We start from the raw sequence: 26970 nt of genomic DNA on the forward strand, positions 1-26970 counted from the left end.
TGTTCTCTCTGTCGACCTGCGCATCTATTCCGGCTTTCTTTGCTACTGGATCTTGCCCACAAATCAGGCTTTCATTTGCCCTAGAGAGCCCTCTCAAAGCTGCTTGCTGCTGGTTGAATTTCATCCTCTAGATTCAGTCTGTGTCTGCAAGCCTTTCCTTATATCTTTGGACTTTGATAGTTGACCAGTCAACATACAATTGGGGATTTTACTTCTGAAGATCAGTTTACTGTATTTTGACTGTGTTTGATCATTTTCATTAAGCCATAAGTCTTGGAAAGTTGAATGTTTGACTGATATTTCAGTTTGGCATATTTTCAAAGTGTATGTATGCAAAGAAATAGTCATCATCTAAGGGGATTTTTGTGTTAAGAAGTACTACTTGTAAGAGAGTAGACAGTGCCCAAATCAACTCTCATCTATCCTCATGGACACTCAAGCCAAAAGTAAGATGGACACTAGAATGCAAAAAGCTCTCTCAAAGCACAATGAAAAGTTTTGCGATGCCAAGATGAAGGATAAACCACATATGATTCATGAGCCTCTCCAAAGCATTGGCATTTGGACATCAACTTGGACTCTTTCATCTACATCAACATGGTGGTCAAGAATATGCACCCCATTGAATATATCATTCTACATTTGTGGACGAGACACAATGATAGCATGGAAACGACGTCGAAAAAGGATTGCTATCAAGGGGGGAATCTTCCCAACATCTCCAAAATATTAGAATTTTTTTGTGTGGTCAATAAGGGTTCTCTGCCCTGGGATGTCCCCCTCAAATGATTGTCAGTCTTATGTGAGTTTTACCTTGTTAGACCTATGGGGACTTCCCATGCATAGTCATTGTCCAGTCTTCCAGTTGTAAACCAAGAGTCCTAGGAGTGAGTCACAGGTTGGGGCCATGTGTGTTGCCACATGATGGTGGGCAAGCCATGGAGCATCCCATGTACTACTGCTGAGGGATGAGGTCATCAATTTGTGGGGGGGAATGAAGGACAAATTGATGTAATGGGGTGTACCTAAGGGTACAAGGGTTGTGTGTTGGTTAGTGTGACAAGGTTAGGTGGTAGAAGGTTCTAGTAGGTGTGATTGAGAGATACTGGGAGAAATTTGTGGATCTAGATGCTTTACTGAGCTCACATATGATGTCATACATGGAGTGTAACTAGTGCCTATATATTGGCCATCTCTCTTATGAATAAACATGCTTTTTCTTCATCTTGTGTCCACACCATGTTTCCATTGATGCTCCAACACCTATTCTCCCCCTCCCTCATCTCCCCTTGTATCCTTTGAATCAAGCCCTCCCCACCCCCACTCCCTCTTCCTATTCTCCCCCTCTCTCCCTCCCTCTTCTTCTACTGTATCCCTCGAATCAAGCCCCCCCCCTCCCCTTAATGGCCATTTTATATACTTATAAGACCAATAGCCCACCTCCTCCCTGTCTCGCTGTCTCCTTCTTCTCCCCCTCTCTCACTCCGCTCAGTCCCTCCCCCCTTTGATGGCTATTTGATACACATGTGGGACCGATAGCCATATATGCAGCGCCCTTCTGGAGGAGTGACCTATTGGCGCTCGGGTGGCAGAGATTCGAGAAGCTACATGTGACTATGGGATCCAAGATGATTCAGAGTAAGCCCTTATCTTGGAGTAAGCCCTCGGTCCCTCATCAAATCATATAGGCATATTTTTCTAGTACACCCACTTCAGATTGATGCCATCTTTCATACGGTGACATATCTTCGCAAGGTATTGGGCCTTGCCAAGGTGGAGGCTACCGAGGTTGTGATTAGAGTCATTCAGACAACTAGTCGATAGAAGGATTAGCACATCTTGGTACTCATATCCAAATGGTTTGACAGTCAGGATATTTGGATAGATCGCCTCCCCCCTTTCAGTACAGCTTGGATGTCCCGTCCCTTCAAGTCTTGCGAGATGAGATCAATGTATCATACAGTTAGATCAACTCAGCTCTATACATCAAGGACTTGGAGTAGGAGCCAGTAGCTCCCTATCAATATCCAGCTCTACCACGATCACTCCCTGAGAGTATCAGAGGATGAAATGATTACCAAGCCCCAATAGTTGGAGGATATACGGGTCTCATAGGATTGAGGATTGCCATCGGACAGATGTGGGTCTCGTCCCATCACCTAAGAATTGAGGCAAGCAGTGCCTCATGCGCACCTAGAGAGCAACAGATTCGTAGGTTATGCACATTATGTACTTGCCTTGCCTACTATAAGATCCGAGGACAGTCATGAACCTGCCTACTCCCGTTACCCGTCATCACTACCCCGCCTCTAGCCTTCCCTTCGCCTCCTTGTCATCTCACCCCCGCCCCCGCCTCGGCTGCTGTTTCGCCTCGCCTCCCCTCCACCTAGGCCGCCGCTCCGCCCCATTGCCTCTCTACCCTCCTATTGACGCCTTCCCCGCCTCGCCATCTCTCCCCGCTTACGCCTCCCCTTCCGCCTTCTGCTCCACCTCCCCGCTCACCTCCTCCTCCTCTCCCCCGCCTTCTTTTCATCGCCCTCCCGCCCCTTCACTCCCTCACCCCCACCTCCCTCCCTTTTTCGTCCCCTCCCGCCTCCTCTCTGTCCCCCTTGAGCTTCCTTCCCCCTCCACCTCCCTTCCGCCCTCTTCCTGACTCCCCCCGCTGCTTCTTCATCCTCCCCCCTCCTCTTCTCCCTTTCTTCCCCCTTCTTCACCTCCACCCTCCCGCATTGTCCATTCCCCTCGCCGCACCTCCCCTTTTACCTCCTTTCTTCACCAGCAGTAGGAGCATTCGTGTTTGTCAAAAGGAAGAGGATCTTGGTGGCAACCTTTGGTCTGGCCAGAGGGGCTCTATGACAGTACCCTCGAATCCCACAGCCGTTAACGTCCTTCTTTCTCCAGCCGACAAACAACAGGTTCAGCAAGTAGTTCAGTCCCTTCAAGACAAGGCGATTACAGGTAGAATTGTGGGCCTCACACCCACAAGGCGACAGGTGCAAGAGTGGATCCAAGCGAGCTTGGCACTAGAGGGCGACCACATTCAGGAGGTGACCATCTATGGGAGAGGCGTTTTCCTCATCCAGCTGAGCTCCCCTGATACAACCTTGACACTGGTGGAGCAGAGCCCCATCCTCCTTGACCCGCATCTGGTGTACCTCTTTCCGTGGTACCATGGCTTTACAGTGGAGGACATGGACACGACACACCATGTTCCTTGCTTCCCGATTATGCTTCGCTTCCCAAGGCTCCCAAAGGAGTACATAGCCATCCTCCCCTCCATTGGTCGGGCATTTGGCACAGTGCTCGAGTCTCTGCCAGATTTGGCCGCAACGGTGGTAGCAGATGATGAGATCAGACTGGTGGTTGAGACCCCAGAGTCCCTCCCAGAGTTGATTCTTCTAGAGACCCTTGAAGGGGGTACACTTCGCCAGCGAGTGGAGATTTTTAGGTTACCAGGCTAGTGTCTCCGTTGCAGATTGATGGATCACCTTGCGAGAGATTGCCCCTATGGCCATGGCCGAATGCCTCCCCCCCCACCCCCGTGGAGCAGGCAGAGTCAGCAGGCCCAAGTCCAGCGCCCTTTCAAGCAGGAGCAACAGGAGTCTCAGACCCCATGGGTTACCCCCTCAGAAGGGGACTGGACCCAGGTTGCGCCGCAAGTAGAGGGCCAATTGCAGAGAGAGGGACAGGGTTGACCGAGAGGCCTTGAAGGAGGAACAGCAGGAGCCACCTCCCCCAGTGACAGGGGCTACCACCCATCCATCTACATATGTCGTGCGTGCTCCTCTCTCCGAATCATAGATATGAGGCCTCAGGTGTGCTCTAAAAAGGACAGCCACGCCTCCCAACCCCCGTATCCCACTGTCTTCCCTCATCTCCTTCCTATGGGCTGATTCCCATATATATCCCATCATTGCCTGGTAGTCCCTAAGAAACCACTGCTGTCCATTCAAGCATCTCTTCTGTCTTTTTAGTGAGCTGTTGTATAATTTCAGCATGTTTGCCATTCATTGTGGCCTGCATTGCAGCCATTTTCCTCTTGAGAGTTGCATTTTCTGCTTCAAGTTCCTCCATGGCTTTGCAGCCCCCTTTTGAGGTTACTTGCATGTCCCTCATTTGCTGTAGTTCAGTCCCTAGTGCATGTACCTTGTCTTGGAGGCTGCTTTCCCATCCTGCTTTCTCTTTTTCCCATTCGTCACGCTTTGCCTTTTCTTTCCTTCATTCCTCCTATATTTTCCCTCCTTGTTTCTTGATATCATTGAGTGTCTTTGTCTACATGAGCCTTCTCAGTGATTAAAGCCACATACAGTGCTTTCACGCACACTTCTAGGACCCCCGGATGAAGGGATGGCTTTTCAGTGTGAGGCCGACAGCTATGTATGCAGCGCCCTTCTATGGGAGTGATCTATCGGTGGTCGAATGGCAGAGATTCGAGAGGCTACAAGCGACTGGGATCCAAGATGATTTGGAGTAAGCCCTTGGTCCCACATCAGATTATACAAGCAAAGTTCGCTATGACACCACGTCAGGTTGATATAAATTTTCAGACAGTGACATACCTTCATAGGGTGTGGGCCTTGCCTAGTTGCAGGCTATCAAGGTTGGCATTAGAGCCATCCAGATGACTATATGTGGGTGGGGTTCGCACAGTTTGGTGCACATGTATATCCAGATGGGCAGGCTTCCCCCCTTTTAGTCGAGCCTGGATGCCCCAGGCCTCCATATCTCGCGAGATGAGATCAAAAGTATCATACGGTTGGATCTACTCCAGTTGTATACATCATAGAATTTGGGTGGAAACCAAGAGTTTCCCACCAAGATCCAATTCTACCATGATCACTTTCTAAGAGTGTCGGAGGATGGAGTGATTACTAGGCCCCAATATCTAGAGGACAGACGCGTCTCACAAGCACTGAGGATTGCCATTGAGCAAATGCGGATCTCGTCCCATCAGCTAAGGATTGAGGTAGGGAGAGCCGGAACCACACCTAGAGAGCAACAGATTTGCAAGCTATGCTCATTGGTAGAGGTGGAGATAGAGGAGCACTTCCTATGCATTTGCCCCACCTACTATGAGATTGTGGACAATACCACTGCCCTTGCAGGAGGGACACGGTTTCGGGTTGCTGTCTTGGCTGATCCACTTCCATGACCAGGTCTGTGTTGGCCTCTATCTGATGGAGATGCGGCGAACTTACTGCAGCAGATCAGATTGTATGATGTGATAGTGCCATATGAGATAGATTGAGCACAGCGACGTGTCACTAAAATCTATATTAGCCGTGGGGTAGAGGAGGAGGAGATAGCTGACATGAGGGCAGCATGGATCAGTGGGAAGAGATGGCGCGGAGTGGTGGAACCTCATGCCTGGGCAGGAACCTTGGAAGGATTTCTTTTTTGGACGCATTCAGGCTTGCACACCAACCTTGGGAGATGATTGGGTGAACAGCCCCCGCTAGATTTTCACTTCCACCCCTCTCAGATCTCTTGCCTCTCCTTTCATGACTGCCATCCTGAAAGCTTGGGGGAGCTTCAGGAACACTCTTCGAAGGATTCCACCTTCTACCGTTGAAGAGATTGATAGGCAGCCGATCATTTGGAATGATAGTATTCTTGATGAGCATGCCAGACCACTGGGCACTTCCCATTACATGCAGTGGTCTAAATGGGAGAGAGGCCCCGCTTACACAGTAGGCACTTGGAAAGCTTTTATCAGGCTACTTGAGGATCACTCTTGATATGGCCCATCGGATAGAGAGATCACGGAGACCACGGCCCCCACCACAATGAGACAGCTCGACAGAGACAGAAAGAGACATTTTTGTGTCTCATCGGAGAGCCACTATGGCACCTAGCTATGTTTTTGGAGCACTAGCTCTACATGTCTGAGTTTGGAGTTTGGAGATTTTCATTTTAGCTTAGCTTAGTACTCAGCAAGTGCCTTAGTGAGCCCTTTGCTTCACCCCACAGTGGCTTGTATTAGCTACTTTTTTTATTGTACTTTGTCTCATAGGCCCGCATACAAGTTTCTTTCTTTTTATCACATGCTTCCATACATGCACTTCTTTCACATTGTATTAGATGTCGAGGTCAATTAGGGACCCAGAGAGCGCGGAGCTGATGTAGTCCGGGCATTTGTGACATGGATCTCAAGGCAAATCGAGGGGCTGATCTATGATTGATGCAGCTGGTACAAGGCGATTTGAGGCAAAGGTCAAAGGAGTCTATTCGAAGTAGCTTGCCGAAGGCATGGACAGCAGAGGGGTCAACATTATGTTGAAGACGGTAGCAAGGCAGCCTCTTCCTCTCTCCCACACCCCATCCATCCTTCCCTCTCTTCTTCTCTAGTCAAAGGGCTGTTTTCTTCAAGAATCAACAGGGGCGTGTGTGAGGTTGGAGTGGTTCCATGGGACCCTCATGTACGAGTAAGGGGGACAAGCTCAACGTAATCAATTATGCCCATTGGAAGCTGAACATGTAGATTTGAGTCATTCACAAGAGCCTTTGGGGGATTCAAGAGAAAGCATGAGCGTCCATGGAGCTCCATCCATTGGATGCAAACCGTGAGGATGCTTTCCTAGAAGAGTTACAGGATTGGTAGGAGCAATTACAAGGCACACTCTGCAATGGTGTAGACCATTTTGAAAGAGGTCTCTCCTGCACTGTAGACCTTGACGAGTGCTTCAGAGGTGTGGTCCAAATTGGAGAATATCTATGCCAAGGATTTTAATCATCTGTGAGGGCTGTCACTTTGGAGAGGCAACTATAGAATCTTGAATTTCCTAAAGGTCGCCTTATGCAGCCATTCCTAATGTAGGTGAATATCATCCATGTCCAGCTTCTAGCAATGGATGCTTCAATAACCTCTTCTCAATTGGCTGCCTTGATCCTCACCAAGCTCCCACCAAAGTACGAGATGGTTGTTCGAGCGTTGCGGTGCCAGGTCACGACAAGTTAACTGGATTTCAATGACCTATGCTCCCTTCTCTTAGAAGAGGAATTGGTTCTCCTACCTCAGGGTAAGTTGAAGAAGTCTCCTAATGGTGGTGAGGCATACTCGGAAGTACAAAGGAAATGGTGCTATGCGTGTGGAAAGCGAGGGCATCTGGTCAAGGATTCTCGGTCCAAGAACAAAAGCAAGTCTTAGGCCGACGATACAAAGTCAAATTCATCTGCAGTGTGGTTGTTAGAAACGTTAGGTACATTTTAGGGTCAAGTACCTAAACTTAAGAAACTTTAGAAACGTATAAATAAATAAATTATATATACATACATACATACATATATATATATATATATGTAAGATATCTTATTAGTTATTAGTAATTTATAGTAGATACTGAGATGTATCATGCTGCATGTGCCATGGCCCATGCACATTGCACTTATTACTAGAACATACATGATACATCATACAATATACAAAATCCAAGGCAAGTACTCAAAACTTTGCTGAGGGCAGGCTGAAAGCACACAAGGCTCCAAGATTGGCACACGGGATTGCAGGTTTCATGCGTTGAGCAGCTCGAGGTGTTGGAAATGGCGCCGTACGATGTACAGCGGTCGACCTTAACCCAAGATACAATTTTTGGGCAAAAGCCCTAAATTTTAAGGCAGGTTTCTCACGTTTCTAAAGTTTCTAACCTTTAGAAACACGTATCTATCCAAATGAAATTTTGCAGAGCAGTCTGGTACACCGGAGGCAGCAATTGCTCTAGGGACTCTAGATAGCACCCGCTTTCTAACAAAAAGGAACAACTTCCCCCATGTGTCAGAGCCAGAGAGGGCATGTGGGCAGGAGATCGGGCTGATTGCAGCTCTTAACATTTGAAAGGATTATTGTTACTTGTAGACTAGTATGGGAAATCAAAGCCAAGGAAAACTCTTTGCTGTTTGAGACGGCATTGTGTTTGAAGGATCCGAGCTGTCAGGTGCTCTCTTTGAGGTGAATCCAGTATTCGCACTGTTGGAGGGTTCATGGTTGCATCTTCATCGCCTTGCTTCTTAGATCATTTGTACACCATGAACTGCAGAGAGGGTGTTAGAGTTTATGGCATCTCATGTGTAATGAGTGTTAGCACCTAGCCTGATATGGCCTTATAGGCTATTAGGACATTTTGTCCTAGTCTTAATCAACAATCCTGATATGGCCTTGTATGCTATTAGGACATTTTGTCCTAGTCCTAGTCAACTAGTTGACTTTGGGGCCATATAGTGGCCACACTTGTTCTTCCTTTATCCATTTGCAAGTACTCTTGTTTGCTTAGCTATTGCTTACTCTTGCATTCCATTGCTCCCTACACCCAACAATGGTATCAAAGCCACGTTTTTGCACTTGCATGTCTTCCCCCAACAGTGTTCAAGCTTCAAGTGGAGATTTGTGCCACCATCCAGCTGAGCACTTCAAGCGTCGTACACATTGCGCTTAGATTTGTTGCTCAGATCATGAAAGCCAAATCTGTCATACAGATTTCTCACTCAAATCTGCCATACACTGCTGCATCTGAAAACCTGCCATACATATAGATTTCCGCCCTTGTTGCTCACCTCGTCACTGCAGCTTGCCGTACAAACTGAATTCGTCTATGCAGAGCAGTCTCATCATCCGTAGAACTGCATCCATATAGGTTGTTTGCATGTTCAGTTGAATTATCCGTGGTTGCTTGCAAATTCTTTCGTTCGCTTTTGTGAAATCACCCTGTATAATATGTCGTTTGTCCATATGTTTTCTCGTACAATTTGTTGTACGCACGTACACTCACCCATTCATCCTCTGTAAGACTAACGAAGCTGTCCATACAATTGATGAACCAGTTCGTACAAGTTCTACTACTGGTCTCTTGTGCAGGTTTTGTCAATAGTCTTGACTTTGTGCCTGCCCGATTGTCAGATTTTGGGATTTTTGTGTATATTTTTTTACAGATTTTGTAGACAAATTTGGGGCTTTTCCTGCTTTTGCCCTCCTTTCTTGCAATTTTCCCTTTAGAAATCGGGGCTTTTCACATTGGGCTTCAATTTTGCAAAGGACAAGGCTTTTGGCAGATTTGCAGGCATTTTTCCACTCAGTTTGAGTGAGATTGCAGACATTTGCTATATTTAGTAGTCACATTTGCAGGATTGAAGCACAATTTGGGGCCTTTTCCCATGTGCCCTCGTTTTGGCATATTTGCCCTCTCCAAATTCGGGGCTTTTGCCAAAATTGCCTTTTTAAGCCTAGCAAGATGTCTTCTCATTTTCACACAGTCAGCTTACAAAAATTTGGGGCTTTTTCTCCGGTTATCTTACATTGGCTCTCGTGCTTTGGGGACGTCAATTTCAAGTCCATTGGAGCATATTTGTGCATACATTGGGGCCGATTTGTGCAGCACCTTTGCAGGGCATCCCTTTGCAGGGGGTTGTTCTCCTTGGACAGACATTGCACTTTTGCAGTCTATCTTTGCAGGGCATTCTTTGGGGACAGCCTTTTACATTTTTGCTTTAGTGCACTTTGTGGCATTTGCACTTGTAGAGCATTGCTGTTATTTTTGAGTTGACACTTGCAGATTTGCAGTCCACTCTTGAGCGGCCAGCTCATTGCATTGTAGCCTTGAGGATTTGACATTTTCAGGTCACTTTCTTTTTGGAGATTTTCATTTGCAATGGTAAGCGATGAGTCATTCGGAATGTTTGCCACTGACCAACTATTTCATGTAGTCGTACTTGTGCACCACCTGTTGGTCTCCAGGAATTTTGCAGGGTATTATATCTGGATCCAAGACTAGATATGTGTCTCTAGGACATGCGTCCGCTGCTTCCGCAGCCACAACTACTGCCACTTCTGGTTCATCTACCACAAATCCCGCAGTGCCTTCCACACCCAAACAAATCATTTTTGGATCGCATGCTGCTTGCGTGGGGTTTATGCGCTGCTGCTTGCTGTCATGACCAGCCTATGTGCTGTTGGACCCTCTATCCTGCAGTCTAGGGTTTTGTGAAGGCTGAAGCTCCCTCGAACTCTGTGCAGCCAGTCTTGAGCCTTCCTTGCTGTCATGATTCTCTGTTAAGCCCGATTTCAAGCTCCTCCATCATCTCCTTTGCTGCTATCGCCAGCTCTCCTCTGATTTTCACCTACTCACTGCGTGGCTAAGATACACGCAAAGATTGGGAGGATCCTGCTCCTACGGTTGGAACTATGGTGGAGGTTGATGAAAGTGGATCCAGTGCATGAATATGCTAAGCATGTTGAGATTTTGTCCCAGGTCGTATGTCTATTGCAGCAAATGTGGGTAATTGGTTGACAAGGACGGTGGGAGGTGGTTTTGTTCGTAAGGTGCATTATATGCAGCAAAGGGTTTTTTGGAAATCATAATGGCAGATGAGCAGCTTAAACAAATGCTATTGCTGCTTGGAATCAATTCATTTTTGGACTAGTGTGTAATTCCCTACATACTCAACGTTACAATTTACAATTTGGTTTGGTACCATTCCTTCTAGCTGAGACTGTAAGTCAGTGTTGGAAGTCTCATGGGATATGCTAATATTTGACTGCTAATGACACAGCTGATAGTATTGTTGTGAAAATCATAGATGTCCATGTTCTGACTGCCAAAACTCATAATTTCTTTTGTATGTCATGCCATGGATCTGCACCGTTGGAAAAGGGATTCTGTCATAGTGCTATCTACATCTTGAAGCTTAGAAGATTATAGGCTAAGCTGCCGACTTCAATTTGCCTTTGTGCTATGCATTCAGGAATCCAAGGAGTTTATGGTTTCAACCTTGTGAGTGATTGTCATGAGATTGAAATTGCACTGTGTTGTGCTTTTAGAGGGTGAGTTGGGCATGTTCCTGGATTTCTCTATATATAATTTCCCACCATTTTAGCAAACACACAAATTTCACCTGGTGAAGTGTTCGTTCATATTACAACTTGCTGATATTGTGAAAATTTCTATCTTAAGTGGTGTGTTGTCCTAGCAGCTAGGTTGTAGAAGCATTTTTTGCTTAGAAATGCTCGTTTGAGAGAGACTAAAATGAAATCCTCTAGTTTTGGCAAGCAGTTGTAGCTTGAAGGAAGAGAATGTGGACTATTTTTTTATTAGCCTTCTCCTTTAGTGCTCGCCTTTGTTATAGGAAGACCTTTGTATAAATGGCCGTTCAAGTATGTGTGGGTGTGTCGATTTGTATGTGTGAGAGCATATGTTTTATACTATTGTCTACACCCTCCGTTCAGCACTGATGATGTTGGTGGGGATGTCGTAGTAGCTAGACCCTACTATGTGTGATGGAGTTATGGTTTTCAGCCTTGTCACTCTCATGAGAGGATGAGTTTGGGCATTTCCTGGATTCATCTAGATATATGCATTCAGGAATCTGAGAGACGGAGGGAGAGAGAGAGAGAGAGAGAGAGAGAGAGATTTGAATGTTTGTTTCCTTTCTGTCACACAGAACATGAAAAGATGAAAGTAAACAATCTGTATCATTCAATGGAACAGAGAGCAGCTTTAACAGAAGAAATGCTACAAAGAATTAGCCCCAAACGGTTGGAACAGTCAGTTAATACTGTACGTGGATGGCTCCAATGTACGTTTCAGGCTACAGGACAAATCTGATTGACGTACAAGTGTGATAAGTAGCATTGTGATGAAATGGGAAGCATCTTGCTAACATCTCATTCTCTTCCGTAGAGTACAACTATGCCTCTCAATTGGGATCAAACTTAACTAATTCATGGTAGTACTTTGTTATAATTGTATATCACACTGGGAATCTTCACTCCTGCACATCATGTGTTGTGCTGTCATTGATTTGGTATCTTGTGTTGCTCCTCTACCAATGTTTACTTACATGTGTTTACTTACATGCTGTGCCTTTATGATTTGACTGAATTCTGAACTTGACGAGTATATGAGTCCAGTTCCTTAGTGTATACTTTATCAATCCTACTCTGCTAACATCAAAACTTTGTGCAGCTCCCACTCCAAGTGAGTCTTCATCTGCTGCAAATGCAGAGAATGGAAAGGCTTGTTATCTCAAACGAAGGCTCTCCAATTTGCCAATGCCTAATCTGGTGGATTCTTTGAAGGAAGAGGCAAAACTCTATGCTACACATCGTCGGGCCTTTTCTATCACACAAATGAAAGCAATGGACCTCTCATGTGATGGCCAACAAATTGAATATGTAAATGAATCTACTGAGTTTTTAGAGACAACTCAGCCTTGCTGTGAGGAAGTGAAGACTTCATCCCCCATCTCTATTTTGGGTGGTACAATGGAAGACTGCAAAGAAATCACACTCGTAATGTCACCTCCAACTCCTGATATATACAACGAACCTGACAAGTTTTCTTTGTGGAATGAGTCTTGCTCACATCTGGCTTCGCAGACGGAGTGTCACTTGGAGAACCTACTGAGACCATTAGAGGCTCCTTGTATAGAAATGCGTCCAACCCCGTTTGCTTCTGCTCAAGTAGAAAAGAAGGTCCCATCACTATCATCCTGTGTGCAGGAGAGAGGACCAGCTCTGAGGATTTTAAAGCCAGAGAATTTCAAGATAGCAGATTTTTTGGTCAGGTGTGACCAGTAACCTACTTGTCCGTCTGTTTTCTCACACATGTACAACATATGTAGCATATCTGAATTTAATATATGCAGCAGAATCACGTGTGCCCCCTCCCGCCTCTCTGCACAGCACGCCCAGACGCAAACCTGCGAACACAAACTGGCAGTATGTTTTGCACAAAGCCTTTCTGCCTTGGCAATGTGCTGGTACTATGCAACTAATAAGCTGACCTCTTTTTACAGTGATTCAGAAGACGACTTCAATGTATGACCAGCGAGCACATGCATTTCAAAATCTCGGAAGATTTCTGAAGAATTTCCTCGAGTAAAAATAGAGAACTTATGCTGATAAGCATGTATATTCAATTGCTTCTCTCTCTCTCTCTCTCTCTAACTCTAACTCTTAAAGTCAAGGAAGCTAGACTAAGAGGGTAAATGCGCTGTCTACAGATAGGAGATAGCACCTTAAACTTAAGCCCAATGGTAAACTCATGCAAGGAGTGTTTTAGTTCTTGTTGTTTTGGCCCACTACGTTAGCAATAGAAAGAAGATCTGCTTCTAAATTAGCATCAAAGGCATTTCATACACTCTCTGTGAAGGATTTGATGTATTGACTATCTCATTTTCCCCCTAAATCATTTTGTTCTTTTGAGGACATTAAGATAACTCTCTCTCTTTCTCCATTTTTTTCGCTGCAAGCAATGAGATTTGTTGAAAGCAAACCCATCCTCCAAGGCACCTACGTTGCTTTGATCTAATATCATTCTCTCTCTCTCTCTCTCTCTCTCCTCCCCCCCCCCCCAAGATTAAACTGCAGTCCATATGAGGCAAGTGAGAACTCACTATGATGGAAAAATATAAATTCTTATTAGGGAAATTAGAGATTGAATATGGAGCCCATGGGGGGCTTTGTTATACTCGGCTAAAGAAATCAAAGTCTTTGCAGCGTCTATGGAATATGAAGCCAATGAGTGGTTTTAGCATACTTGACGCAAGCGAATCAAGGATTTTGGAGTGTGTGAGTTTTATTGTATTGTCGTTTCAACAACCAATGAAGCTTATTGATAGATAAAATGGTTTTTCTATTCATATAAGCCTTCTCATTTATGGCTTCTACCCCTACCTTAGCTTTTCTATTATGAAAAGCTTGCTTGATTTCACACATTGGCAGATAGATAGGTACTTCAAAATGAACACATATCGGAAATTTGTCCAACATGACCTAGTAATGTGGAAGCACAAACACAAGCACATGTATAAGCATAACATGGCATAGCAAAAGTTATTGCATGCATGTGCATTCTGCCACACTATAACATCGTGTACAAACAAACAAAATAGGATATACATGATCAAGAACCCCTTGATGGAAATAGCTTGCACTTAACATGACTAATGGAAATACCGATGCAATTGAAAGATTTGGCCAACTACCAAAAGCATTACAAAATAGCATTAAATTTGGTACTAGTTCTAGTAGTGATCTTAGAAAAAATGTAATTATGAGCTAAAAAGTTATAAGAATGTGTGCACGTGTAAGCACACACATGGAGAGAGAGAGAGAGAGAGAGAGAGAGAGAGAGAGAGAGAGAGAGAAGCAAGCAAAAACTAACTCAAAATGGCTTCTCCAAAACAAAATTAATTATTTTACAAGTCTTGCTAAACTAACCAAGGGTGTGGGGGTAATTTTATGTTTTTGGGTCCCAACAAAACTATTTTACAAAAAAGAGCAGCCACTCAATATGTATAATTCGATTTCTCAAAACGACTTGAAAATAATTGGAATATTTATCCTAATTGGACACTTAGCTAAACATATAGTAGAAACTTAAAAGTAATTGGACAATTTAGCCTAATTGGACACTTAGCTAAACATATTGCCGAACACATTACTAGCCATAAAGTTGCATTATCCCTAATGTTGTGAGAATAGAAGTTTGTAAACACAATATGAAGTTGTTAGCCATATGCTAGACAGGCTACTTCTCCTTGCTCTCGAAGTTGCTTCGCCATAGCCTCCCCTCCAACTTGCCTTTACCTCCCTCGTCGCTCATCGCTCATCCCCCCGCAACACCTCTTGTCACGCTTCTCTGTCCTCTTACGCCTCCTCCTATCCCTAGTGACTCCTTTTGCCCCCCCGCACCTCTTCCTCCACCCCCGCGCCTCCTATCCCCTCGGCACCTCTTCTTGCCTCCCTCACACCTTCTTCTCCACCTCCGCACTTCTTCTCCGCCTCCACTCCTCCGATTGCCCTCCATCCCCCGCCTGTGCCTTCTTCTCCATCCCCACACTTTCTCCTCCACCTCCACTTCTTCTCCATTAGCTGCCTCTCGCCTTGTTTCCTTCCTGCCTCTAACCTCCTCCACCTTTGCTCCTTTCCCCCTTGTGAACTCTCCTCTCCTCCCTCGTCGGCTCATCTCCCTCCCACCCCTCGTTTTCTTCCTCCACCTTTAAGTGTTCTCATTTCCCACTTTTTCCACCCCTTTTCTTCCTTCTGCGTAGCTTCGGGTTAATTGGCTTGTGCCTTGGAAAAAATAAGCTTGGTGGTGACACTTGTCTGGCTAAAAAGACTCAAATGCGTCGTCAAGGTTGTCCTTTTCCTAGCAAACAAGCAACAGGTGTAGCATGCAATGCAGTCACTTTGGGACAAGGCAGTTCTAGGCATAATAGTAGGCCTTACTTCCACAAGGAGACAAGTGAGAGATTGGATCGACACGAGCTTGGCACTAGAAGGAGACCACGTCCAAGGGGTCACCATCTACGGAAGAGGTGTCTTCCTCATCCAGCTGAGCTCTTCTGCTATGGTCTTGACACTTGTGGAGCAGAGCCCCCTCCTCCTTGGCCCCCATCTAGTGTACCTTTTTCCTTGGTACCATGGCTTCACAGTGGAGACACACCATGTTCCCTGATTCTCGATGACGCTCCGCTTCCTAGGGCTTTCAAAGGAATACAGAGCCATCCTTCCCTCCATTGGTAGAGCATTTGGCATGGCGTTGGAGTCCTCGCTAGGTTCTAGCTTGAGTGGTAGCAGACAACGGGGTCCCCACGATCAGATTGGTGATTGAGAACCTAGAGTCCCTCCCAGAGCTAATCCTCCTTGAGTCCCTTGAGGGGGGTACACTTCGTCAGAGAGGAGATATATTTGGCTTACCAAGACTGTGTCGTCGTTGCAAGCAAATGGGCCATCTAGCCCAAAACTACCCTCATGGTTAGGGACGGACTCCTCCCCCCCTCTCCCGCAGGACAAGTAGAGTCAACAGGCCAGAGCTCGGCACACCTCTAAACAGAACCAGCAAGAGTCCCAGACCCCCTGGGTGACACCTTCAGAGGGAGAGTGGACCCTAGTGGGAAAAATGAAAAAGAAACGAAGCAAATTGCCTCGAAAGTGCCAGACACAATGGGCTAGACGTAGGGGGAGAGAGGGAGCAGGACGAAAGGCACCCACTGAAGGAGCAATAGCAGGAGCTTCTAGTTGGAGACCCCTCCCTCCCAACAGTAGGGACGACGACGCAGCAAGGGAATCCTCTAGGAGGTACAGCGACCACATGCACCCTTACGCAAGTAGCGTGCCGCAGGAGCCCCTGACATTGCGATGGCAGAAGCTACAGAGGGTAGCCAAGCAACGATTGAGGAGAAGGGAACCCAGAGCTCACGTGTACCTAATCAACAGGGAGGGCCTAAGACTGCCCCTATTCCCTCCCACCCCCCTCCCCCTTTGAAACCCTCTTCCTCTCCATGCCCTCCCCCTCTTGCCAAGCTCCCCCCTCCCCCCCTCGCCACTCCTGCCATGGTCATCCTCACCACCCACCCCCTCCCCCTGCCTCCTCGCCTCCCTCCCCCCCCTCTCCATCCCGGCCTCCCCCCCATAGCAACTTCTTCAGTGTCCCCCCTTCCCACTCCCCTATCAGCCCTACCTCAACACCCCTACTAGTAGGCAAGAGCATGAATGCATCCCCCTTTGCCTCCTCATGTCTCAACGGCATGTTCCCCTCCCTTCTCAACCATCCTATTCCGAGGGGGATTCAGAGGAAAGGAGCTCGCCCTCCCGATCAATAGTTCCCAAACTTCAGCCTATGCGCACTCTCGAGAGAGACTTTTGGAGATTGGGGCCTTGGAGATCCCAGACTCCCACCCACTACACTGGAGGTGACGGTCATGATATTGTAGCCCTGGAAAGGGGGTTTGATCAGCATAGTGGGTTCCCAGACTCATCCAGTTTGGTGATTCTAGTTCGCCTCCAAAGGGTTGGAGAAGTGGACCCCAGGGGTATTTGATGCTACGATGGGGGATCAGGTCTCACGCGTGATGGACGAGTAGATGGGTCCACTGGGACTTGATCTTTGGCACGCTCGATGTGCTGAAGTGAGCTTTGAGTTGAGTTTCACATGGGAGAAGCCTATCTATGGTTTGATAGTAGGGGTTATCAGATTGTTGCCTGAGGCAAGGATTGATCTAGCACATTATTGGCCACTCCAGAAATGTGCTAAAATGTTTGGAGTGGACGTCTCCTTCATGTTGTAGTGGGTGTGGAAGATTGGCATAGAGCCAATGTCCACCCTGGTACGCCGTTGCACGGACACGGACTACTCGCCCTCCAAAGCCCCCTCAAAGTCACAAAAGGCAGTTTTCTAGAATAGGGACCCACTCATAGGCGAGCCTTGTTTCTTGCTTCCTTGTCCTCATGAGTTGGACTAGAGTGAGTTGGAACGTGCATGGGCTCCACGATCGTGCACATAGTCAGCTACAGTACTTGATCCTTTCGCAAGAGTTGCAAAGGGTAGTGGTAGGGTGAGCAGTGGACTTCCTTTTGATATAGGAGCACATGTTCTCAGCTTCAAACATCTGACAGCACCATCACCTTCTTCTCGGGGGAGGCCCGCAAGTGTGGGCTACTGCCGTAGGATAGAGTGGAGGGGTTTGCATCTCGGTCTCCCAAGAAATGGCGTGGCATGCAACTAACGGAGTGTCTGCTAGATTTTGACTCCTGGATCTTTGGAGGAGACTTCAACAACCTGGAGTTTGCAGAGGACAAGCAGGGGGTGCCTCCTTCTCTGAGAAGCCAGCTTCAGAGTGGAGCACGTGGGAGCAAGTCATCTCATGATTAGTGGTAGAGACTCATGCAGAGAGCTAGAGTTCACAACCAGATACCTCGTAGCCTCCATTTCTCATTTGGCCTGAGGAGACATGATAGATTTCTTGTTGAGAGACTGGATTGCTTCTATGTTGGGGACTAGGCACTCCACAGAGGTGGCTCTACAGGGATTTTAATAGGCACCACGATGTCAAAGCGATTCTCCAACAGTCCTCTACCTAGAGTAGCCCCACCGGGGTCTTCCCCCAACAGGGGTCCGCATTCCAAAGGACCTCTTGCAGGATGAGGAGATTCAACACGTTGTGGCAGAGATTTGGCAGGAGTCAGAGTCCGCACCTCACGAGGCTTGGGCTTTGTGGGTGGCAGATGCGATTCAAAGGAGCAGTGAGGAGTTGTTGTATCACGCCCTTGGACGGAGGAGGGCTCTTCAGAAACGCGAGAATGCACTAAGACGAGACCTAGCCTCCATTGAGATAATGACGGAGCAAGACCTAGGATCCTAGTGGCTTAGTGATAGATATGAGAGCGCGTGCTTTGAGCTCTAGAACAGGGAGGTTTGGCGGGTTGAGTTCTCCTACCACTCCACCCGGGCCTATTGGTGGATACAGAATGGGGACAGGATGACGAATTAGTCTTGCATGCAACTGGACCTCCATCGACAAGCACACAGTTGCAACTTTACGGGATCCGTAGGGCATTATGCACACCGATCGACATGAGATTCTTAAGCTGACCATGGTTTTCTACAGCTAGCTCTTTCAAGTGGAGAGGATGACTCCAGTGTACCTTGTGGCCCGTGAGATAGTTTGGGACCACGTTCTGACGGTAGTCTCGCGAGAGTTGTGCAGGAGTCCAGAGGAGTCTCTCATGGATGAGGAGATCTGGGAAGCCCTCAAGGCCCTCTCGGACCCAGAAGTGCCCTGGCAAAGATGGCTTGACTTCACCCTTCTTTCGGAACTTATGGGAGATCATTTTCACCCCTTTTCGCTTAGCTTGCCAGGAGATCTTCGACATAGGCTCCCTTCCTCAATCCCTAAGCAGGGGTGGATTTGTTTGATCTCGAAAGGGGGAGACAGGTCAGACATCCGATAGTGGAGACCGATCACCTTGCTTGACGCTACATATAAGATCCTAGCCAAGGTCTTGAGTTTGCAGTTACGGCCTCATCTCACTGACATCATCCATGACACTCAGATCGGCTTTGTTCAAGAGCACATCATCTTGGACAACATTTTCACTTTTTGGGAGGCAGTGGATTGGGCCAGGGAGGAGTCACAACCTTTGGCCATCCTTAGATTTTGAGAAGGCTTACGATAGGGTGGAGTGGTCTTTTTTGGAGGGCACTATGCAGCGGTTGGGTTTCTCAAGCAGATGGATTAGAGGAGTATCTGCGCTTTACCTGAGGAGCTCTAGTTAGATGCTTCTTGGTGGACACACGGGTGAGGCCTTTCCTTTCTCTCACTCGGTCCATCAGCAAGGTTGTCCCCTACTAGCTCCCTTTCTTTTCCTTTTTGTGGGTGGAGGCCTTGGGCTACTACTTGAGATGGCAAGTCGCAAGCCTCACAGGGTTGAGGCTCCCAATTAGACATGAGGAGGAGTTGCTAGACTCAAAGTTTGCAGATGACACATCTTTTACGTAGAGGGCACCACAACAAGCTTAGGGGAGCCTTGGCTATATCCTACTGCAAGACCTCGGACACATGGATCAATTGGACAAAATTCATAGGTTTCTTCACAAGCTCTAAGGAGACACAGGAGATTTGAGGGGTAGTGCCTTTGGCATCCATTGGATTCTATGGGGCCACACAATAAGATACCTTGGTTGCCAGGTGGGTATTGATATTACATCAAAGCAGTACATCGCCCCGGTCCCCAAGAGTGTTCGACTCAAGCTTCTCTATTGGAGTTTGGCCAAACTCTCCCTAGCGGGCCGTGCCTTAGTGGCAAACTAGATCCTTCTTGCCACGGCCTGGTACATTGCCCCATGTTGGTGTTTTCATCGAGGGTGCATTGGATAGCTCCGACGTTTGGTTTGAAATTTTCTCTGGGCAGGATCAGATGGCACGAGGATACCTTCCAACGTATGATGATCACGGTATTCAAGGAATACCTGAGGGACTTTGTGGAAGTCTTCTTGGATGATATCTGTGTGAGCTCAAAATGGGATGACCACCTGAAGTACCTAAAGCTCGTCCTTGAGAAGTGTCCCTTATACTGCATATCCCTCAACCCCCTTAAGTGCCAGTTTTGGGCCAAACATGGTGTCATCTTGGGTCACATAGTGTCCTGGAATGGAATCTCTATGGACCACAACAAAATCAAACTCATTTTGGAGTTACCGCTCCCCACCAACACTAAGGGAGTCCAATAATTTACTAGCCACACGGGCTATTACCGGGTCACTTGGCAGACAGTGATCATGCAGTAGGCATTGGGAGGCTTGGGCATCATAGATCCGGAGATACAGAGCAAAGCTCTCTTAGGCAAGTTGGTTGTGCGCTGTCTCACCCTTGGCGCAAATCCCTAGAAGCTCCTCTTGGAGCGAGGCTTCTCAAGAACACCCCATGCACTGGGGGGCAATGGCAGCATTCACACATATGGATCTTTTTAAAGGCCCCCCTTATGGGGAAGGGTTCTCCCATGATGAGGAGCCTCGATACGGTCTGGCAAAGATAAGCAGGGGGACTCATTCAGGCTCATCCCCATTGCAAAGAGGAGCTCGAGCGCCAACCCCTCATCTAGCACCCAAAGCTCAGGGATCGGGATGGACATATGCTCGGACAACGGACTCACATTGGATAGGCGCAGTGGGACAATGGCCCGGCCTATTCCTTTGGCAAATGGATTAGATTACCCATGGAGGTAGAGGCGAGGCTTGGAGCTATAGCTCGAACAACGGACTCACATTGGATAGGCGCAGTGGGACAGTGGCCCGGCCTATTCCTTTGGCAAATGGATTAGATTACCCATGGAGGTAGAGGCGAGGCTTAGAGCCATAGCGCATATGCAAGGGATAGGGCAGCGGATGAGTGAGATTGACCTAGCCATCCTCGAGTCTTGGCGAGAGGGACTCCACATATGGATGGAGGATAGTAGATGGTTAGGTCAATTTTCTCAGACTAGGGTCCCCTTGAGGATGATGATTCAATGAGGTAGCGTATGTAGCCTGGCTTCTTCCATGTAGGGCCTGGCAGCCTACCCCAGGCACCAATTGAGAGTGACCCAAAGATGAACGGGAGTCTGCTGGATGGGATTCATTGGCAGATGATCAAAGTGGTGGGCCGATTTGGGAAGGAGTAGCTCATTGATCCTCCGAGCATCCCAGAGTAGAATGCTCCCAGATGGTGCCTCTGGCTTTAGGAAGGTAGGCCCTTGAGGGAGGTCTAGTGGGATCCAGGAGAGTGGTTCTGGCCCTCCAAGAATGGTTTCGCCGACCAGGTGAACGAGGTGCCCTTCTTTTCATACACCACTCAGATGAGGCTTCAGATGGACTCTTTGCCTTGGACCTCTTCGAGGGAGAGGCATTTGGTAGCCCAAAGGGTGCCCCAGGAGGTTTGTTCCAGATTTTGGATGTGTCTATGGTCCAATTTGCGACCGAGGAAGATCTCCTACTTCTTTTGGCTGGTCGCCCACAGAGGGTTGCCCATAGGCCTATCATTGGAGCACATGCGGGTGGAGGGGTATTGTAACTGTTGCTTTGCTGGTTTTTTGGAGACGATCTCGCATTGCCTCTGGAGCTGTCGAAGCATAGTGGGGATCTGGATGGGAGACCCTCACACTTGAGGGATAGTGGCCTAGTTAAACTGAGGGAGGACACGTGTCCCTTGTGATAGCTTGGATCCTCATTCTCCTCCGGAGGATGGCATGTGGGAGGTAGTAGCCAGTATCATGGCGTGCATTTGGGTTGCTCATTATAGTCTGGTGATGGGTGAGCATTTGATTTCACCCTTAGCTATCTTGGTCGCCATCTGGCAGGATATCATCTACACCCTACACTCCACTTGGGAGCGTGGGACCACGGGCTCTACAGGATATTTCTTCGTGAGGGATTTTTTGGTTGTATAAACCCCCCCACCTGGCTGTTAGCCCCTATACCAGAGATCCCTTAGGTAGTGAGCTGGGTTTCTCTTGTACAGGCTGGTTTTTTCTTCTTTTAGCCTTTTTCCAGTTTCTTCCATACTCAGCACCTTCGGGGTTGCTATTTTGTATGAAGTCTTTCAAGCATTATTAGAAGGTTCCTTTCTTTGCCCAAAAAAAAAAAAAGTTTGTAAAGACTCGCAAAGTGAGCAAACACCTTAGTGTCTTTAAAAAATCATTTGCATAGCATATTGGAGAAAAAATTGTCTTACCTGGGCTGCCACCATCCCACAAGAATACTAGTTAGAACTTGATAATTTATGAAGGGCATAATTGTTATCTGTGTTGGGCCCTGGCAAAAAAGCAATCATAAGCTAGAAATCTTAAGAAACCTAAGTCATTAATGCTAAATCATAACAAAAGTCATTTAAAACGATGTAAAACTCATTGGAAGTTGGCTTTTATAGCAAATCATGTACTAACACTTCGGAAAAAATTAAGTCCATAAGTATCATGTATTGTTTTTAAATTATATGCTTTCAACATCCATGTGAAATTGGCCATTGTAGTAGAATGATCAAGTATGGCTCGTAAGTTTAAAAAGGCCAATAAAACAAATGCTACCCATTAAGCAAAAATTCAATGCATTTATTTTGACCAAAGTGCAACCATAAGAGCTTTTCAATAATTATACAAAAGAAGAGCATTGGCCTAAAATCTTGCCTTTGCAAACACATAACAACACAAAGTTATTACTATCAAGATTTGCCCTTGTTTGTAAGACTACATTGAGAAGATAATTCACATTGTAAGTCAGATGTGTACCTAATTCTTTTATTTCATTATATGAAGCAACTCAAGCTCAAGGGCTCTAGCTATACTCATGTTTTAGTTAAAGACTTCAATGTGAATGAATCATACATGTATTAGACTTGTAGATTGAAGCTAATGATAAGTTTATATACGAGAGACCTAGAACAATAATTTATCATAATAATCTTGATATCATTAAAAAAGCAATTATTATGAGTTATGAGACTCCAAAAATGTCACAACGGGCTCATAACAAATTAGGTTCGTCAATTCATTCTAATCTCCTCCATGTGGAGGCCATGCATACAAATAATAAAGCAGACTTGATCATATTAACTTACTATAGTCTATACCAAGTCAAATAAAGCTAGATAATATCAAACATGGTTGAATATTGTAAATATCGCATTTTATTGGGTTTCAATGAAGTATCAAAGTATCCAACTTGCTAAATTGTTTTATTAGTCTTGATCATTCCTATAAATCGAGGAGAAAATTTGAACTAGTTGTACATATATGAGTAGTAAAATCAAGGGAAAATGTGTCATAATAGCATTCATATCAGTAATCTCTTGTAGCAAATTATGGAAAATATAGCATTCAACGGAAAAAATGCAATACATTCCAAATACTAGAAGTTGAGCAAGATAGAAGATAATAGTAACATTGACTATATACATGAAAGTAGATTGGACTCACCTTCTCGACTTTCTTGGTCATTTTGAGGAACGAGTTAGAATGTGGAATCTCTACAAAAGCTCCAAGCTTACATATGCCCCATGATTTATCTTCTAAATCTTAAGGCCAAGGAAGTAACGAATCTCTCCTAAATCCATCATTAAAATTCATCTTAGGATGGCATGTGAAGAACTCAAGTGAGTCCAATAATGGCAAACAACTAATCAATCCTATGATACCAAGATCTCAAGGTCTATTAACTCATACAATGCCTTCTTCAACTTACCCATAATTTTCTTTCCCTAAACCTCAAAGCTTGGAGGCAACATGATTCAAATGGTTGTCATGGGGGCTATAGGAGCAAAAGTCTCAACATAGTTTAGCCCCTCAACCTAAGCAAAACCTTTTTCCCAAACCTTTTTCCCACGACTTGGGTTTGTATTTGTCCAGAGTGCCATTGGACTTATACTTGGTCTTCAAGACTCTAATTGGCACCTCTGGCCTTCCTCTTTTGTGGTCATGCAACAAGATCCAATTTCTTATTCCTCTTAATGGGATCAATTTTTAACATGGCTATCTTCCACTTTAGACTACCTTGCTGAGGCCATTTGCTGGCCTACAACTGTCAAGGTTGCTCTCAATTTAGGATTTAGGGTTTAGGGTTTAGGGTTTAAGGTTTGAGCTGAGGCTCAGACTTTCCCATGAGGATCTCTTCTTCTCAAGCTTCACCTCTACATCTGAGGCCGTTTGCTCTTAATGGAATAGAGGGTTGCTTGGTATTTTATATGTTAACTTGCCTTGATCTACTTCCTCCTTAAGAGGTTTCTCTTCCCTGTGTTATGAGTACTCTTACTGCAACATCTCTATGTCATCTTGTCTCTTCCTGACTACTTGAGAAGATGGAGACTACCTCAGTAAGGATTGCCTTCTTAGCACTTTATAAGCTTGTCAAGGGCTAATTGGGCCAAAGAACTTTATCATTGAGGATCTTTTGCTTAAGATGCGCAAATGAGATCGGAGTCTAGATTGTTTCCACCCATTGATACAACTCTTTAGTTGTTCGTGGAAAGCCTGATATAACATTCTCCCCCAGTCCATTTTGTGGCCTTCTTTTGCATGTGGGCTTTTTGCCACTAAAGTGCGAAGGATGTTTCTTGAGCTCTTCTTCAAGACAATAATCTGTAGGGACTAATATAGTACTATTATAACTTACTGCTCAAATAGTCTTAAGAGATTGTAAAACTATTGGGATGAATATATGGTTGCACATCTTCCTTAGTGGTATGCATGGCATGATCCTTATCTCCTAATGAGAACTAAATGTGTTTCTGCTTTGTGATTGGAACTAGTTTGCCCATGGTGTTGTAATTTAATCCTAGCTTTGGATTAGTTCCTCAACTTTTTCTTCATTTAATTGATTGTCCCATTAACACTAACTAGCAAACTCTTGTAGGCCCATCCAGCACATAGAAAATGTATACTTTTGTTCATAAACCAAGTGTTCTCAATTCTTACTCAAGTCTTCATGATCATGCCTACATAATGCACATGGCTAGGCCAAGTTAACCAATAAGGTGCTTAAGGCAAATGAAAACAATTAATCTTAAAAGTATTAATTAGGATTTCAAGATCAATACTGCACGACAGATTTTCTTATAGGCTCTTCATAATGAATAGCCTATAAGAAAAGGTGATTGGATCATTAACATCCTTCTAAATGGCATATGGATTAGAGGTAGTATGCATTTGAAACTTTTAGTTTTTAGCCTTCAAGTAGTAGTTGAGCATCAGATCTCGATAAGCTCGAGGTGCATAACTCAACTCAATGGGGTTTAAGCATGAGCTATGTCAACAAGTGCTTCAAAAGAGACAAAATGCATGGCATGGTAGGTATATATTATGGAAGCATCTTGAGAAGGGGATGCTTGTACATCAACAATACAAGTAAGAGTAGCAAGGTTAGGCCAAAAACCCAATCTAAAATTGAGATCGAATGGATCATTTTGAATAGTAGAGACCTTTACAAATAGTACGCAGTAGCATGAGGAGCTGTAAGGAGATGTGCTACTTGAGCTCATTAATGGGAGCAAGATGAAGCCATGACAACTTAAGATTTATCACATCAATGCTTCATACCCTAGAATGTGACCAATAGTTTGTACAAAATGAATTGTATAAGTATTATGCCTTTTATTTTCATTGATCACACACACACATAGAAAATTGTTGAGAGCTCCGTTGAGAAAGTATAATATGAATGTATAGGATGGTAGTATAAGTTTAGGTCATTTTACTTCAAAGATATTCCCTCAATATTCTTTTTAAATTAAGCTTTTAATGTACCACTGGGGTATTCTGGGATACACTGGAACTTCAATGGCCAGAAAAGAAACCTTGGAAAAGGGGAGAATTTTTTTAAAAACAAGGGATAATGATTGTGGGTGAATGCCATTTTGCACCCCAAGGGTCTTGTATAAATTTGAAGAGTGGAACCATGGAAAAAGGAAAAGGATTTAGTCATGTACTTTAAAAGATACCACTACAAGGAGAGGAGTGGAACCATGGAAAAAGAAAAACGATTTAATGATGTACATTTTTAGGGAGGAGTCACACTTGGCCGTGGCCAAAATGATGCTTGGGCCCACTCGACATTCGCTAGTAAAATGTGCTCACATTCACTCCAAAATTTCATGAGCAGGCGAACAAATTTAATTGAATCTACTCATTGGCTGATTCATGAAAGCCCATGGGCAACCTCCCAACAACCTTGGCAGGCCACCCATGCTTTTCATTCCCAAAGCCCATGAGTGGGGTCACCATCTAGGAATTTTTTGTTTTGCTTGTTTGACCATTTGTGAATGGAAAAAGAGACAAACACCCAAATTTGAGCATTTTTATTGGTTGAGAAGATGTCTAGGAACTTGTCCATGGATGTTTGTGAATCTTACCTTGGAAGATACCACTACAAGGAAAAGGATTTGTGGCACAGAGGACTTCTTGCACCAAACTTGTCCCTTTAATTCTTTCGATTAAAACCACTTAAGAGAAAATTTTATGTGAATGAGAAAAGTGAGATTTTCAAGAGCTAGCTTGTTGTCGATTTATAAGTTTATATGTTAGAAGAGGGCAAAAACTAGCAGAAGAGCTCAACTATGATTGGTGAGAAGTGAATGTGAGAGAAGTACGATTTCTAATACAAGTACTTTTTTTTGTCCTAGTTTCTAGTCTTCGTGAGCTTTTGTAAGCTACCTTCACGTTCGATTGGTCAATTTATATGTTAGAAGAGGGCAAAAACTAGTAGAAGAGCTCAGCTATGATTAGTGAGAAGTGAGAAGTGAATGTGAGAGAAGTACAATTTCTACTACAAATACTTTTTTTTGTCCTAGTTTCTAGTCTTCGTGAGCTTTTGTAAGCTACCTTCATGTTCGATTGGTCTTTTGGTTGTTTATTGCATTACCAACGATCGCGACTGGTTGTGTGCTATTGATTTGTCTAGTTGTGGGTGTTCATTTGGCTTTGTATGGCTGGTTGTTCTTTCACCTTCAAGTTATGACTTTGTAGTCATAACTGTTTATGCTTATTTTATCTAGTGGAGAAGGATTGACCACACAAGTTCATGTATCATGATGTTGATTGAGTATCAGATTTTATTAGATGGAGCTCCATCATCATCTTTACTTTGTATAAAAGAACATTCTTGAGTTTCCTACAACAATGTTGAATCTAAAAAGAAGCAATTCTGGATTAAAATCTTACAAATGGCAACATAA

At 45.2% G+C, this 26970-nt stretch overlaps 1 protein-coding gene across 2 annotated transcripts in view; it reads left to right on the forward strand.

Annotated features, from left to right (window-relative positions):
* Window positions 1–13106, forward strand: part of LOC147885228 (uncharacterized) — a 93275-nt gene extending 80169 nt beyond the window's left edge. Inside the window, exons 8-10 of one of the 2 annotated variants that reach the window (XM_087397475.1) lie at window positions 11428–11562; window positions 11952–12552; window positions 12784–13106. In XM_087397475.1, the coding sequence (XP_087253601.1) occupies window positions 11428–11562; window positions 11952–12552; window positions 12784–12811 (764 nt within the window). In that variant the 3' untranslated portion in view covers window positions 12812–13106. The remainder of the gene's footprint in view (window positions 1–11427; window positions 11563–11951; window positions 12553–12783) is intronic. The other variant, XM_087397476.1, reaches the window with a different exon arrangement.
* Window positions 13107–26970: the final 13864 nt, after the last annotated feature.

This window comes from Dipteris shenzhenensis, chromosome 26, assembly GCF_047967505.1.
Source record: "Dipteris shenzhenensis isolate YYH24624 ecotype China chromosome 26, Dip_SZ_1.0, whole genome shotgun sequence".
In the NCBI taxonomy this organism is placed as follows: Eukaryota; Viridiplantae; Streptophyta; class Polypodiopsida; order Gleicheniales; family Dipteridaceae; genus Dipteris; species Dipteris shenzhenensis.